The 15,524-nt window shown below is 40.7% G+C and overlaps 1 protein-coding gene across 1 annotated transcript in view; it reads right to left on the reverse strand.

Moving 5' to 3' along the window:
- EPM2A (EPM2A glucan phosphatase, laforin) overlaps positions 1 to 15,524 on the reverse strand; it is a 53,300-nt gene that overhangs the window by 28,351 nt on the left and 9,425 nt on the right. The window contains exon 2 of the mRNA XM_067293536.1: positions 5,464 to 5,638. Coding sequence (XP_067149637.1) covers positions 5,464 to 5,638 — 175 coding nt within the window. The remainder of the gene's footprint in view (positions 1 to 5,463; positions 5,639 to 15,524) is intronic.

Here is a 15,524-nt window from a genome sequence, read left to right on the forward strand (position 1 = left end):
TCTCACTTAAATTTTTTTCATGTGCATAATTCAAAGATAATTCTGACTTCATTTTGAACTGAGATGGAAATTTTCCATTAATATAGGCTAGGGATGGGCTACAAGATCAAGATGAAGACACCTAGCTTTGGGTATCTACAAATGGGTGTCTTCAGGCACAACAATGCTCTATGCATTGCCTAAATACAGCTTTCCACTGATACCCGAGATGTCCTATAGCATCTGGAACATCTGTATGTGGCTCACAGATATGACCCAAGAGCTGTAAGAGATCACATTCCTGTAGTGTAGCAGCTGGAGACCCGACAGAAGACCCAAGTGTCATCTTAAATGACACTAGACATCAACATTCAAGCAACTAAACAGAGCACTGGGTGTTTAAACTCTCATTATAAATCAATAAGAGATCTCATTAACTCAGTCAGTGGAGTTTGGAGACCAATTCTATTCATTCTAAAGTAGACACCTAGTTGCCAGTTACTTGAATTGCTATATATAGACACCCACATTTAGCGGTCTTAATCTCAGACTAAATCCTACCATAGATTTCTTTAAGTATATCTTTTAATCGCTCAATCCCAACATTGTTCCAACATTCAAACAGCAGTAAATGCCACTGATGTTTTGCAATTAAGTTAGCATAAATTACATGATTCCTCTTCTCCAGTGATTCTCAGGTAAAATATACCCAACCAGATTCTTGTTTTTCCACCCCAATTAAAAACGCATGTCAATCAAGTAAGTGTTCATTTTCTTCACAGGAGAACTGCTACAGACAAAAGGTAACTCAGTGTTCATCAGCAGAATTCTGCATCAAGCTTTAGTGCCTCAAAAAGGTAAGCAATAAGCAGCTGGATTTTGCCCTGGATTATTCCTCATTCACTTACATTGTATCTACATTAGCATTTCAGTACATATAAGAAGTGCAAATTTGATGCAAATATCCTAATCATTTCCACTTACGACACTGCTTCACATTTCAGAGCAGTTTAAGAATGAACAAAACACATTGCTTTCTGATAAAGCTAAACTAAAAGACACATTCTGAGAATGCCCCTGTGTCATCTCAGCCACTAATAGGCATTCAGTCCCTGCGAACAGACTAGAGCTAGTAAAACAGACTGAAATGCATATAGTGCATTTCATAGTGAGCCCTTAGCTGTTCTGCTGTGCACACTTGCTCCTGCTGAGCTGCAGGACTTCCCAACATAGGCACAGCCTCAGAGCTCCCCACTGACCACACAATCCAACCCACAGTTTGAACAATGTGAGATACTCAAATTGTCATGAACAAAATCAGTACCAAGCCAGAACATCAGGACCAGGATGCTGACTTGCCGGTGCCTGCATGCTGCAATGAGAGTAGGGAAACTGCCTTACCAACCAGCTTCAAAGCTTTTGGAAGGACTACATCATAAATCAAGTTTGATTTGCAACAGTCAAGAAACAAACAAAATACCTAGTACTGCCAAGCACAAGGGTTTGTTTTCTTTCATCTTTTGTTATGTTTTATCCTATGGGAAAATTCAGGGACCTAAAAACCGGTGATAGTAACACATTAGTCAAGTTGCCAATTTCTTGGATTATATCCAGTTACCGGAACATCCTAAACATTCTGTAATCATGAAATGTTTAACCAGTAAAGTGCACTATAAAAACTATACCTTCAAAAAACTGTCAGGATCCATGAGTTACTCTCAGGTAGTGACTTCCCTGTTGTATTCTTTTACATTGAAATCTGATTATGCATTTTTTTCTAAAATGTTCACCAGCAGTAAAAATACTTCAATTACAGATAGGCTGGCACTTATCAGTATTGTCTGAGGAAATTTCTTACAGAACCTAGTTTACTTTCTCATAGCCATGTTCATTTTGCAAAGCATATAAAAATATTTTTCTTCATCAGATTTAGGAGCTATGATTCACAAAAAGCATATACAATGAATAAAATGATTATGAAGGCTGTAAATTTGAAATGTGGATTATTAAAATTTAGACACCATAAAGGAAATTTAAATATATGCCCTAAAATGAAAAGGTGGTGGTCATACATCATCCTCAAATGAGTTGGCAAAAGCTATGGGAACTCAGTATTTCTCAGAGCTGAAGAGGGTGGTAAATATGGATTTAGGTCTGAAAATAGAAACCTGTATCTAAATGACCTTTCTTCTCAGTGATGTTCCTTCCTGCAGTACCTAATTCTGTCATCAACAGTCCATGTGTCTAACATATTATGTAAGGATTTTGTAATTTCAGATATCGTTCCCCCTCTGTCCTTATATAATGCTTTTCTTCTCAGAATTGCAGAAGTTTTTATGTAAATATTAAGGCTTATAACACCCAGGAATTAGTAAGTTCCACCTTTCACAGATGGAACTGAAACAGACCTGAAGTGACCCAAATTTACAGATTTTCTGAAGTCTTCCTGCCCCAGAAAAGAAGGCAATAACTCTTCTTTGCTTTGGAAAATTATTGTGTCCTAAATGAACACTCCTGTAATTTGAAGGCATCTTACTGCAGTAATATCTAACAGGAAAGAGAAGGAGGCTGTTACTTTAGCCCTGAATCAGATTTCAGTGATGTGTGTCATTACATGCCCAAAACAAGTGAATACTAATACTATGGAGATGACTGCCATGACTCTGTAGCTGAGGGTGACTTACATTTCACACTTAAAAAAATGAATTCAAATATGTATGTTTAAAAAATACAGCATATAATCTCCAAGTTGAATGGTGAACACAAAGGGAGTTCTCCAGATATAAATTTAAATAAAAATTCACTGATGAGTTAAATAAATTAAAAATCTGATTCCTCAAAGCATTTGTCAGCTTTAGCATTATTCAGAATGATTTTTGGCACCAACAGGAAGTAGACTCTTCTCATACTGCTAAAACCCATTTAAAATTTAAGAACATATTTCATGAAGAACTATGGTAGTGAAACTATGAGCAACTGTTGCTAATTGTTGTGATTAGACAGATCACAAGTCAAATCAGTTCAGCAGCTCATGCGGGAAGCTATTTTGACAGAGAGAAACTTTTCTTTCCAGCTAATTTGCATGTGGCAATTCTATTAAGTGTAATAAATCAGCACCGACAAAGAGAACGGACTCATGTCAAAAGTTTTCACTGATAAGTCACTTTTTCTCCAGCTGTCTGTGTTCTTTAAAAATCTTACAATTAGTGACAGTTTCCAGCATTTGTGCTCCTTGTGGTACTGCTGCCTCACCTATACAGTGGAAGAAAGTCATCTTAGCTGGCTAATGAAAACTAGATCATACTTTTAACTGTAAAGACACAAGGACTGGTTCTTTGTTTTTTTCTTTTTTTTTTTTGGTAGTACTGTTCTCCACAGTAGTCTTCTGAATCAATAAATCTGTTACAAAATAAAGGCATTTTCATCAGCTTATTTCAGCTGCTCTGCCAAAAAAATTTTAACTAGCCAGTAGTTTTTGGCTGCTTTATTATAACCAGTGGAATGATGAATCTGCGCAAGTGTTAATAATGAAAAAGTCATTTAAGGCTGCATATCTTCAAAGTATTAAAAATAATTATGCAACAGCACTGTTATGGGGCCTGTTCACTTAATATAGCTTAAAGAAATAAGATAAGAATTACTCACTGAAGATGTACATACAGCTTGAAGGCTGCCTTGCAGTGAAGGTATATATGTGTAAGAAGGGAAAAGAGGAGGTCCTCATTTGGCAAAACACTTTTCTTAGCATATTATTACACAATTCAGAAAATGTTACCCAAATATTAAGTGGAATCTGCAGCTTTTTACCTAATCTTGGAAATGTACAGTCATGCAGATAAGACAGTATTAAATGGATCACTGCTGCCTCTGGAAAGGAAGATAAGTTATCCTTTTGTGCCTAAATATTCTCTGATAGCTGTTCTTCTTTCTCACAAGCTTTCTTTGCCAACCGAAGATTATTGGGATTGACGACTCTGTTTTGGAGTAAACAAGATCTTTTCTCTGATAGGGTGCTGGAAATGGATGCTTAAGACACAGATAACAGTACAGTCTGTCAGGCACATTATATAGCTAGTATATAGGTGCCAGGGAAAAGGTACCAAGTCATATGACTATTAACGTAGGCCTAACAGGGTTTATGAATTTGTCATATTTGGAAAGATATCAAGAGAAGAAAATCTTTCCCTCATATAGTACAAATCTGATGAGAATAAGATAATTCTGTTTCTGCATAGTTTGACTGTTCAGAGAGAAGAACAGAAAGAGAAAACAGACTGTGAGGCTGGAGTAGCTGAAACACCATTCCAGAGGAAATCGCACAAAGCAATGTTATGACCCACTGGAAGTAAGAGAGAATTCGATTTCTTCAGAAATGGGTGTTCCGCTGGGATCATTAACTGCTCTGCCACCAATATCAGCTACACATGGCATACCAGCATTGCCAGGCGTGATGCAACCATTATCAATCAGCAAACTCGGTGCCACATCCACAACTGGGGACAAGCAAAAAGTTACAAATGGTCCCCCAGTCCCACATTGTTAATGACCAGTGCTGAGACCACTGCCTCTAAGCACAATTTGTGCTTTATGTGCAGCACCAAATGATGCATATCATCTTCCCTTTAAGCATCCCTGGTTCCTAATTCAGGCCAGGATACTTCACTGGCGGGGCAGCAAAGAGGCACTTTGGATTTCTTTTCAGTGTAAGCTGTGGAGGTCGACATCTGTTCTCAGAGAACCAGCTGTACTCCTTTCCCTCAAAGAACAGGAGTGGTTCTAGCAGCACTTTTTGAACCCAATATTTCAAAGATGAGCAATGATCACAAGAACCCAAGCTCTTGGGTGTCTTTTAGACACAACAGGCAGCTGTCTTTGGGAATCAAACTGGACTCCAGTGAACCCCAAGGAAGTACAAACTTTTTAAGACTTCCCTGAGTTTTAGCATTTTTAAAGGGCTTGCATGGACTGTATTTATGAAACAAAAGTCATCTATTACAGCTGTCACTAATAGCAGTTGCTACCGCACATAAGTGATAACATCACACCCTAGCTTTCTGGTACCAGCATACATCCTGTTTGTGTCCCCAAAAGATATTCCTCAACAAAATAATCCCAAAGACATGGGGAATACATGAATTATATTTATGCATATTTATGTGTGTATGTGGACAAGCACTTGAAAATAACAGTCCCTCATAAAATTTATCCATAAATTACTGATAGGCATTTTCAGATGCGATGCTGTTTAACGCAGCTTTTCACAGACTGAAGCTATCCTTGAACTCAGAACCTCTCCTTTTTATTGCCAAAAATGATGTTTAACTACAAAGAGGCATTCAGTCTTTGTTAAGCTTTTCTAAAGGACTGTTTCATACGTATTCCCATTCCCCACTTCAGAGTCAAAGTCTGTGGATATCATATCAAGACAGATTTTCTGTCTGAACACTTGAAACAGGCCAAGCCCTGGACTTCTTTTTTTTTTACCTGGAGTAATGGATAGCTTGATGTCCTGCAATATTAAAATAGAAGTCAGTTGTATGTTTCATCTCATCAGTATGTCCAGAGACTTCAATCCAGTGTGATACTGGGAGGCAGTAAACTCCATCTACTACATTGTTCTGGTCGTAAACACTGCTTCGATCATGATGGGGCCCATTACCTAGAACAGAAGAAAGGACAATTGCAGGCTGTGAATCCAGAAAATCTTTTGAAAGATTTGCAGGGGATGTGAATTTAATATTCAAGGCAAGGAGTGGTGGTTGCTACCCGTTCAGACCACATTTCTCAGAATAGATCAACAGCTGAAATAGTTGGAACAGAACCACTGCCACAAAATAAACACTCAGCATTAAAATCAACTATTGGAAATGATTTTAAAGAATATTAAAGCTGTATAAGACTCCCAAACCACGAACGGCAGCACTTACGATTTCAAGAATAATTAATTTCATTTAAGTTCCTCATTCGCCATCTGATAATATTTGAGCTTAGGGTTCCACATTTCTGCTGTGTGACTTCCCACTCTGGGGTTCATCTTTCTGTGATCCAAAGTCTAGTTCTGATACAGCACAGCTGCACAACCTTGCCTCAGACTTCTGAGGAAATGGCTAAGCTCTGAGAAAGACCTCCAAGAATATACACAGAGTACAGCCATACAAGATAAGAAAGGTAAAATTGCAAACAGAGGTAGCGTTGTTGAGACTTGAATTGTCACCAGATGAAGGATTCAAGAGGAAAAACACCAATATAGAAAGGTACAAAATCCTAAAGAAAAAAAACAGGCAGATTGGAGACAGCAATGCAGCAGCAACAAAGATCTGTTTCAGGGAGCCAGTGAAGGCTGACTTCTCCACCTGACTGACAACTGCGTAGCCAGCCAAGACTCTTCAAGTATCTTACTGGTGATAGCAAGCATACTAATGCCTAGCATAGTAGTTCATCAAATCCTAGCTGTCCTTTGTATGTGTTAATCAAATAAATAATCACTTTATTCTCTTCAGATGCATGTGTCCTGTTTACAGAGTCTCTTCACACAGTAAAAGTTGCCCAAAGTTACCCAGGAAGAGACTGTTACATCTGCAGTCCTGGGGGACCACTACTGCCTAAAATGGCTTTGGCTAAAATAAGAAACTTTTCCCAAAGTTTTCTAGTATCTAATATCCACTGCCCTTACTTCTTCTTTTATAGCAACAGTGTGAGCATTAGTACAGACAAGGCAACCAATTTTAAACACCATGCCAGAATAAGCAATCTGAATTGAACGGGGTCATGTCAGTAATCAAAAGGTTTTCTAGCTTCCAAAAATTCAGTACATGCATATTCATTCCCTCCCCCCACACACCCATTTTTAAATAGGATAATACTTATTGCCATGTAAGAATTATTGTGCAGATTAGAAGTGACCTAGTCTATGGCTTGATTTAATGTAAAGAAGTCGAGCAAAGGGGGCAGGAGACCTGCATGGATGAACAAGGAGCTCCTGGCAAAACTCAAACAGAAGGAAGTGCACAGAAGATGGAAGCAGGGACAGGACGCTTGGGAGCATTATAGGAACATCGTCCAAGTATGCAGGGATGTGACTAGCAAGGCCAAGGCCCATTTGGAATTGAATCTGGCAAAGGTTGTCAAGGACAACAGGAAGAGCTTCTTCAAATACATCAGTAGCAAAAGGAAGACTGGGGAGAATGTGGGCCTGCTACTGAATGGGGCAAGGATCCTGGTGAAGACTGATACAGAGAAGGCAGAGTTACTGAATGCCTTCTTTGCTTCAGTCTCTACTGCTAAGACCAGCCCTCAGGAATCCCAGACCCTAGAGACCACAGAGGAAGTCTGGAGACAGGAAGACTTTCTCTTGGTCGAGGAGGATCGGGTTAGAGATCATTTAGGCAAACAGGACATCCACAAGTCCATGGGCCCTGATGGGATGCACCCACGAGTGCTGAGGGAGCTGGCGGATGTCATTGCTAAGCCACTCTCCATCATCTTTGAAAGGTCATGGAGGACAGGAGAGGTGCCTGAGGACTGGAAGAAGGCTAATATCACTCCAATCTTCAGAAAGGGCAAGAATGAGGACCCAGGGAACTACAGGCCAGTCAGCCTCAGCCTCACCTCCATCCCTGGACAGGTGATGGAGCAGCTCATGCTGGAGGCCATCTCCAAGGATGTGGAGGAGAAGAAGGTGATCAGGAGTAGTCAGCATGGCTTCACCAAGGGGAAATCATGCTTAACCAACCTGATAGCCTTCTATGATGGAATGACTGGCTGGGTAGATGAGGGGAGAGCAGTGGATGTTGTCTACCTTCACTTCAGCAAGGCTTTTGACACTGTCTCCCATAACATCCTCACAGACAAGCTCAGGAAGTGTGGGCTAGATGAGTGGACAGTGAAGTGGATTGAGAACTGGCAGAATGGCAGAGCTCAGAGGGTTGTGATCAGTGGCACAGAGTCTAGTTGGAGGCCTGTAGCTAGCGGTGTCCCCCAGGGGTCAGTACTGGGTCCAGTCTTGTTCAACTTCTTCATCAATGACCTGGATGAAGGGACAGAGTGCACCCTCAGCAAGTTTGCTGACGATACAAAACTGGGAGGAGTGGCCGATACCCCAGAGGGCTGTGCTGCCATTCAGAGGGACCTGGACAGGCTGGAGAGGTGGGCAGAGAGGAACCTCATGAAGTTCAACAAAGGCAAGTGCAGGGTCCTGCACCTAGGGAGGAATAACCCCATGCCCCAGTACAGGCTGGGGGGGCTGACCTGCTGGAAAGCAGCTCTGCAGAGAAGGACCTGGGGGTCCTGGTGGACAACAAATTGACCATGAGGCAGCAATGTGCCCTTGTGGCCAAGAAGGCCAATGGTATCCTGGGCTGCATCAGGAAGAGTGTTGCCAGCAGGTCGAGGGAGGTGATCCTCCCCCTCTACTCAGCCCTGGTGAGGCCACATCTGGAGTACTGTGTCCAGTTCTGGGCTCCCCAGGACAAGAGGGATGTGGCACTACTGGAGCAAGTCCAGCGAAGGGCTACAAAGATGATTAGGGAACTGGAGCATCTCTCTTATGAGGAAAGACCGAGAGAGCTGGGCCTGTTTAGCCTGGAGAAGAGAAGGCTGAGAGGAGATCTTATCAAAGTGTACAAGTATCTGAAGGGAGGGTGTCGAGAGGATGGAGCCAGACTCTTTTCAGTGGTGCCGAGCAACAGGACAGGAGGCAACGGGCACAAACTGAAACACAGACAGTTCCATCTGAACATGAGGAAAAACTTCTCCACTGTGAGGGTGACAGAGCACTGGAACAGGTTGCCCAGAGAGGTTGCGGAGACTCCATCCTTGGAGATATTCAAAAGCCATCTAGACACAATCCTGGGCAATGTGCTGTAGGTGACCCTGCTTGAGCAGGGGGGTTGGACTAGATGATCTCCAGAGGTCCCTTTCAACCTCAACCATTCTGTGATTCTGTAAAGACCCATTTTCAAACCGTTGGTACATTTGGATCAGATGGTATCAAGGAATCATTCAAGAAATTATATAAACAATTGTACCTTAAAAAATATCTTAAAGAAATCTTAAAGAAAACCTGTTACACATACATATTATTAATGATGTTAGAACACTTCTGAGTAAAATTATGCCTGAAGGAATAGCTTCAATTTCACCCTGCATGTAAATCTATAACCAGCTTCCAAGCACCACATTTAGGGTAATTTACTAGCTCAAGAGCATTTTAGGAGGTGTATTAATGCAAGGATTAGAGAACAAAACTAACATGTAAGAGCTCAAGCCATCTTCTTGTTTCCAGATGACATGCCGCACTTTTTATCCTAATTGTGAAATATTATTAAAAATTTGTTTTAATAAATATCAACTATTATTGATATTATTAAATATGAAATATTAACTATTATGTATAAATATATGAAAAATATATGACATACATATTAAATATTATTAAAATATATATTAAAAATGAATATTTACTCTATGTTGCTGAACCATTATGTACCATACACAAAGGTATGACAATTTTGGATAAATAAGATGAACAAGATCAGTATATACAGCTTGAAGCTAAAAATTATATCGTTATATTCTTATTTCACGTTTGCAATTGTTTATATTTTTCTTACCTCTTTTAAACAACAATATTTGAAGACAGCAGTGTACATCCACAAATACAATAGAGTAAAAAAACATGGAGTAAAAAAAAGATTATGACACAAGTACACCTTAAATCATAATGATTAGGGCTATTGATGTTAAACATCTTTTTCATCTTCTTTTTAAGTTATTGCTTAACTCCCCCTCCTTTTTATTTCTTGAAATAAGAGTAAAGCTAAAATCACTGTTACTTCTTTAATAAAGGCTTAGTAGTATTAGTAAGGATTGAAGAATCTAATCCAAACTTTGCACTGATTTATTCATTTTGTATTTGTGATGTCATTTTTCCATGGCAAACTGCAATTTCTTTAGCACTTCCACTAAGAATTGTTTCAGGTTTTTAAAAATTAGAAATTTAGAGCTTGATTTCAGTTAAAATATTCTCATTGGACAGAACAGAGCAATTTAAAAAAGGCTTTTAAGGTAGTTGGAAATACTTAGTATAGTTTTCCATGTCTGAATTTAAATACAGAAAAGTTGCTTGGTAGCATATTTACCATATTATCTACCAGCTGCATTTACCTACATGACAGCTTGACTTCATACATTCAGCAAAATCCTTAGAGCCACAAATATTATGTCTTGCTTTCCCCATTTTACTCTCTGACAACTGTCTGTAGCAATGCTTAGGAGCCAACTGACTTCAACTTCTTTGATGTTACTCATTTTTCACAAGTATAAACACATTTCATAGCCGTCACGGAAATGAGTATCACCCACAACCAAAAATATTGAGAGCTATTTTAAAAAGCAGTTATTAGCTGATTTCTTCAGCAGCTCCGGTGACCCTTCTCAGTGCTTCTCCATCATTTGTCCCTCATCTGGACTCTCTCATCATTTCCGGCTCTCCGCTCTTGTGCTCCTGCTCCTTGGGTATCTTGCAGTCCCCTCCCTCACGTAGTAAACACAAACATCTGCCTCTGCTCTTGCTCTCCTACATCTTCCACCACCACTCTCCCTCGTCCCCTGCACTTCTGTCAGGGTGCTGAAGGCTTCCCCAGCCTTCCCCATTCCTGCCCACTCCCAGCCTCCCCACCCTGCCCAGCCCCAGCCCCATCTCAGCCCAGCCTGGGGCCATCACTCGTGACCCTGTGACACCGCAGCAGTGCCGGCTCCAGTCCCGCCACGGCCCTGCCCCTGCCTGACCATGGGACCCCCGGCCCCCACCATGACCTGGCCCCAGCCCTGCAGCAGTCCCCAATGCCCCCCATGCTGGGGCTGCCCTGGCTGCCCCTGGGGCCCTGCTCCCTCAGGGCAGTGGGACTGGCTCTGGTGGCCAGGCCTGGCCCAGCCTCACCAGCAGCCCCCACTGCTAATGGCCCTGGGGGGCCACCACCATCATGGTGCCCTGACAAGTCCTGGCCACGTTCTCAGCATCTCTGGCTCTTTTACTAGTATCAGCCTTACTCCTCCTTTTATGTGTGCCCCCTTGCACACACTCTGGTTCCCATAAGGACTGTCCCTCTCATTGCTCACAGTCCCTCTCCTCTCCCGTCGGGAGTTTCTGCATGAACTTTTGGACAGCAATCACAGTCTGTGCTCCCTCCCTTCTGCTTTCTCCTTTTCCCTAGGTGCTAGGTAGTCCTAGAAGACAGCGATGTCTCCTACACGATCACAAGTGCACCACTACATACCTTGTACTTTCCCATTTCCAAATTGTGCTTGAGGTGCATGTACTTCTATCATTCACCAATTTTATTGTCCGCCCTCCTTTTCCTTCTAATCCTTCAACCTTAATTCTTAGCTCTTTTTTCCCTCCTTTTTTCTTTTTTACCTTTTCAAATGGTAGTAATCTCCTTGCCTGATAATCTTTTCACTTTCAGCAACATTCATTTCCTTATCTAGCCTACAGCAACGGATCTACAACCACACATGAAACTGAGGCCAAGAGTAAATTGCCACTAGGCATTTGTTTCATTTGTTCCCTCTCAAACCTCATTCTTAAAAACTTCCTTCTCTAATTGCTATTTATCACTGTTCACTTTTCTGAACCACTCAACCTCACATTCCTGCTATGGCCCACAGTCAAATAAAAAAAAATCAAAAAGTATGTTTCCATTTTGACTTTAATACTCAGGTGAACAGTAGGACCTTGCATTTATAGCATTTTTTCATGAGAGTTACACAACCCTTTACTCTTTACTACTGTTCACATTATATACAGATTTATGAATTAACGCACCTGTTATCAACATTTCTGCAACAGAACATCTACAAATACAAAACAAATACAGCATTATGATTTCATACAAGAAGGGAATAGGGCTATCATATCTAAGAAAAACTAATTCAGAAAACTCACAGAAAAAAATGTTCATACTGAGCTGTTTAGGACACTGAATTCTATATCCCCTCTGCAAGAGTTATGAAGGAAGAAAATCATTACAAATTATCAGGATCCCACTACCAGGGTAGTATCCAAAATATACTGCTTCCCTCACAAGTACTTCTTACCACAAGTTTGCTTCACAAGATGCATTTAACAAAGAAGTTAAGAGTTATCTATAAAAAAAAAAAAAGTTGGATCAGTTTACACCATGCTTCTGTTAACACATTTTGTCACAGGAAAACCATAATTTTTTGAATGTTATAAAATGACAGTGCAAGAAACAGTTTCAGATATACAGACCCACATGAAAAGTTTGGAGGAGTAATGTAGAATTCATCTATAATTTACAGATACTCTAAAAAGGTTCAAAGTTCAACTCTCTTAACTTTTATCTTCCAGAGTCATTTAATACAAAAAAAATCAAAAAAATCAGCCAATGAAACCAGTTTTCATTCAAGTTAACTGATCGTAAACTATGCTTTAAGTAGAAACCAATTAGCACCACTTACACTCTCTGCTATACACTCTTTTATATCCCTGCAGTGTGCAGAATGTACACTATTAAGAATATGGGCACAATGTGGGTGATGAGCAGAAATCCTTAATGGAAGAACCCTTCAGTTCTTCATTTTCTACTCCCGGCCTTTATAAAGCTACCCTCACGATTTTCCTTTGCCTGGGGCAAGCTGTCAACCTCATGGTATGTCCAAGCAAAACCTGTCTTGGTCTCATCCTAGCCCTGTTATCTTTGCTGACAGACAAGGCTCCTTGCAGCTTCCATCGCTCCCAGATTCAGAAGAGCCGGCACGAGACTTCTCAGAAGCGCAAGAAGAGTTTGCGCCAAGAACAAAATAACTGTCAGAGGCTCCCCTCTGATAGGGTGGCACCCCACAAAAATTTGGTACCCCTCAGTACACTGAATGAAACACTGACTTCCCACTCAACCCACAATGACAGGCCAGGCAAATCCCTTTCTAAATCTGGATCACTGGAGCATGGGGACTTCCATTCGTAGGACAGCGTGTTGGGCAGAGTTCTAGCTACAGGCAGTGACCAACAAAACAACCAAATTAAAGACCATCATTTCCTCCTTGCTTCTCCGGTCCAGAGTTGTATGAGAGTATGGTTGGTTAGTTTGGAGGGAAACAGAGAGTGTGAGGAAAGCAGGGGGCCTGAGCTCAGCAGAATCTGACTCTTTCTCAGTGCAGCAGAAATGTTTTGCTGCCCTTTCTAATTTCTTACCTTCTGCTGCAGCACGAGAGAGAAGGTAGTGGTCAAGGCAGCGAGAAGTGCAGTGAGACTGCTTGTATGCAGAATCTGGCCATATCTGCCCATGACTGAAGCTGCTCATTATTTACAGCAACTTTCCACGCCACTTAATCCTTAAGCTTGTCCTACCCCACAGGTCCCAATTATCTGAATTATCTGAATAATAAAAGCCTACCTTTGGATCTTCTAAATGACCTCATTAAGTGACTTCATTAAGAAGTCAGGGGCAGCAGATATTCTACACGGAAACTGTACGCTCAATGCAAAGTATTATTTTTTAATTTCTCAAATGCACACAACATTTCACAAAGTTAACAAAAGGCCAAGGCACATATCTGTGCTGAAGTTTAGTTTTTGTATCTGAAGCTCGGAAAGGCCTCATCTGCCAGGTGGGAACACTAGCCTGACTGTGCTGGGCAACCACGCCCATCAGGGTACATCGACATTACTGACTGGCATGGCACAGGGAGAGAAGGCCCCGTTATGGTTCCTGGACCACATGTCCACACCACTTCTTTACCAGCAATGAAGCCTGCACCACTTGCCAGTCCTAGGCACATACCACACGCAGAGATCTAACTATTAGAAGACCTGGCATCCATAGTTGGGTGCTCTAGACTTGGATTTGTTAGGAGGGAAACAGCTTTAAGTGTGCCCTGGCTGAGCTCACGTGCATGCTGCAAAATTTCTAGTACAGATGAAAGCTAAATTCTCACCAAAAGGAGCCACTTTTCCATTAAACTGTTAATGCAACCCTCCCCCCCCCCCCCAAGAGCCTCAGTCTGTCCCCTCACATTGACTAACATAGCCTCTCCAAGCTTACCAAAACCTCATACGAAGAGTCTGAGATAGTGGACAAACTCTATGCAACTCCACCAATTTCCAGTTGCGAATTCATTACGAGCCTGTCTTTAAATGCTTTGTGCAGGCAGAGCAGCTATGTGCTGCCCCAGCAGCACTTCCAAGAGCACAAGACTCAAAACTAAGTTCTCACATGTTGTGCAGAACGCACAATAGCAAATCACTGGGTAGGTTTCAAGGTATCCTTTTATATGAAATAAACAATCATATGCGTGAAATTTTAATTTTCTATAGTCAAGAAAAGATTGAGTAGCCTTGAAAATCTGGGGGAATTTTAATGGCCTTTCAATATTTCAACTTTTCCACTCCTACAGCCAGTAGTAAAGCAAAGAAAATTAAATCTATTTTCCACTCACTCACTCGTCTTTGGGGAAAAGAAAGCAAGCACAAATGCACTTTGAGAAAGGGCAACGCACTGCAGGAAGGGCACGTTTTCACAACCCAGACCATTTTTAAATTAATATTTTTCTTAATCTTGTTTTCATTGATTCTTTCCAAGTGGCAAAATGTTGGTTTAATTATTTATTTTTGGGAGGCAAACACAAAACTCATTTGAAAATATGTAAAACTCAGCCATAAAAATAGTAAGTTAAATATCTGAACAGCACTGGATCATCTTTACAACTTGTTAATCTGGCATGTGGACTTTCGTAATTAAAGAACAAAAGGAACCTGGAAGAGTTTATAAGATACAGGTCCTAGTTTAAATGATAATGTAGCACTGTTTTTCCTTCAGTGAGATCCAGAACAACTTTGTTAAAATTCCATCTTTGTAACTCTCCACAGCAAAATTGCTTATCTGAAAATTATACATAAGTTTCTAGAGGTTAAATTATAAAGTCTCATTGCTTTTGTAATCTACTTGTTGCTCTTTCTGCTGCTGATAGTTGTTTGGTAGAGTCCATGGATTTAAGAAATTGCTCAAGAACAAAGTAATCGGCAGCCTTGCTTACAGTTTAAGCTTCATACACAGTACTCTTCCAAAATCTGCATGACTGCACATATGGCTCCTGGTTTGATGCAAACAAAGAATGATCAAAATGGCATACTAAGGAAGGTGGCTGTACAAACAAACAAACAAGTTTAAAATCAAAGATCTCCATGCAACTGAAAAATGGCACTGGCAAAAGATTGAGACAAGAACAAAACAAGGAAAAACAGATGAAGATACAGTAAGCAAGAAAAAGTTGTCCAAAGATCAAGGACTGGAAGAAGATAAGCAGGAACTAGAAGATCATCCAAAATTTGAACTAACCACATACAGGAACAGAATACAAAGAAAAACCTTCAGTAACTATTTTATTTCTTTTCACCTCGCAGTACAGCTGTAAACAGTATATGCCAACAGTTTGTCAACAGTAAACTCATCTTGACACACAGGACATCTGTACACAGTTTGCATCTTATTTTGGAAGAGTCACACAAGTGACATTATCAGCTTGAT

This window comes from Apteryx mantelli, chromosome 3 (genome assembly GCF_036417845.1).
Source record: "Apteryx mantelli isolate bAptMan1 chromosome 3, bAptMan1.hap1, whole genome shotgun sequence".
In the NCBI taxonomy this organism is placed as follows: Eukaryota; Metazoa; Chordata; class Aves; order Apterygiformes; family Apterygidae; genus Apteryx; species Apteryx mantelli.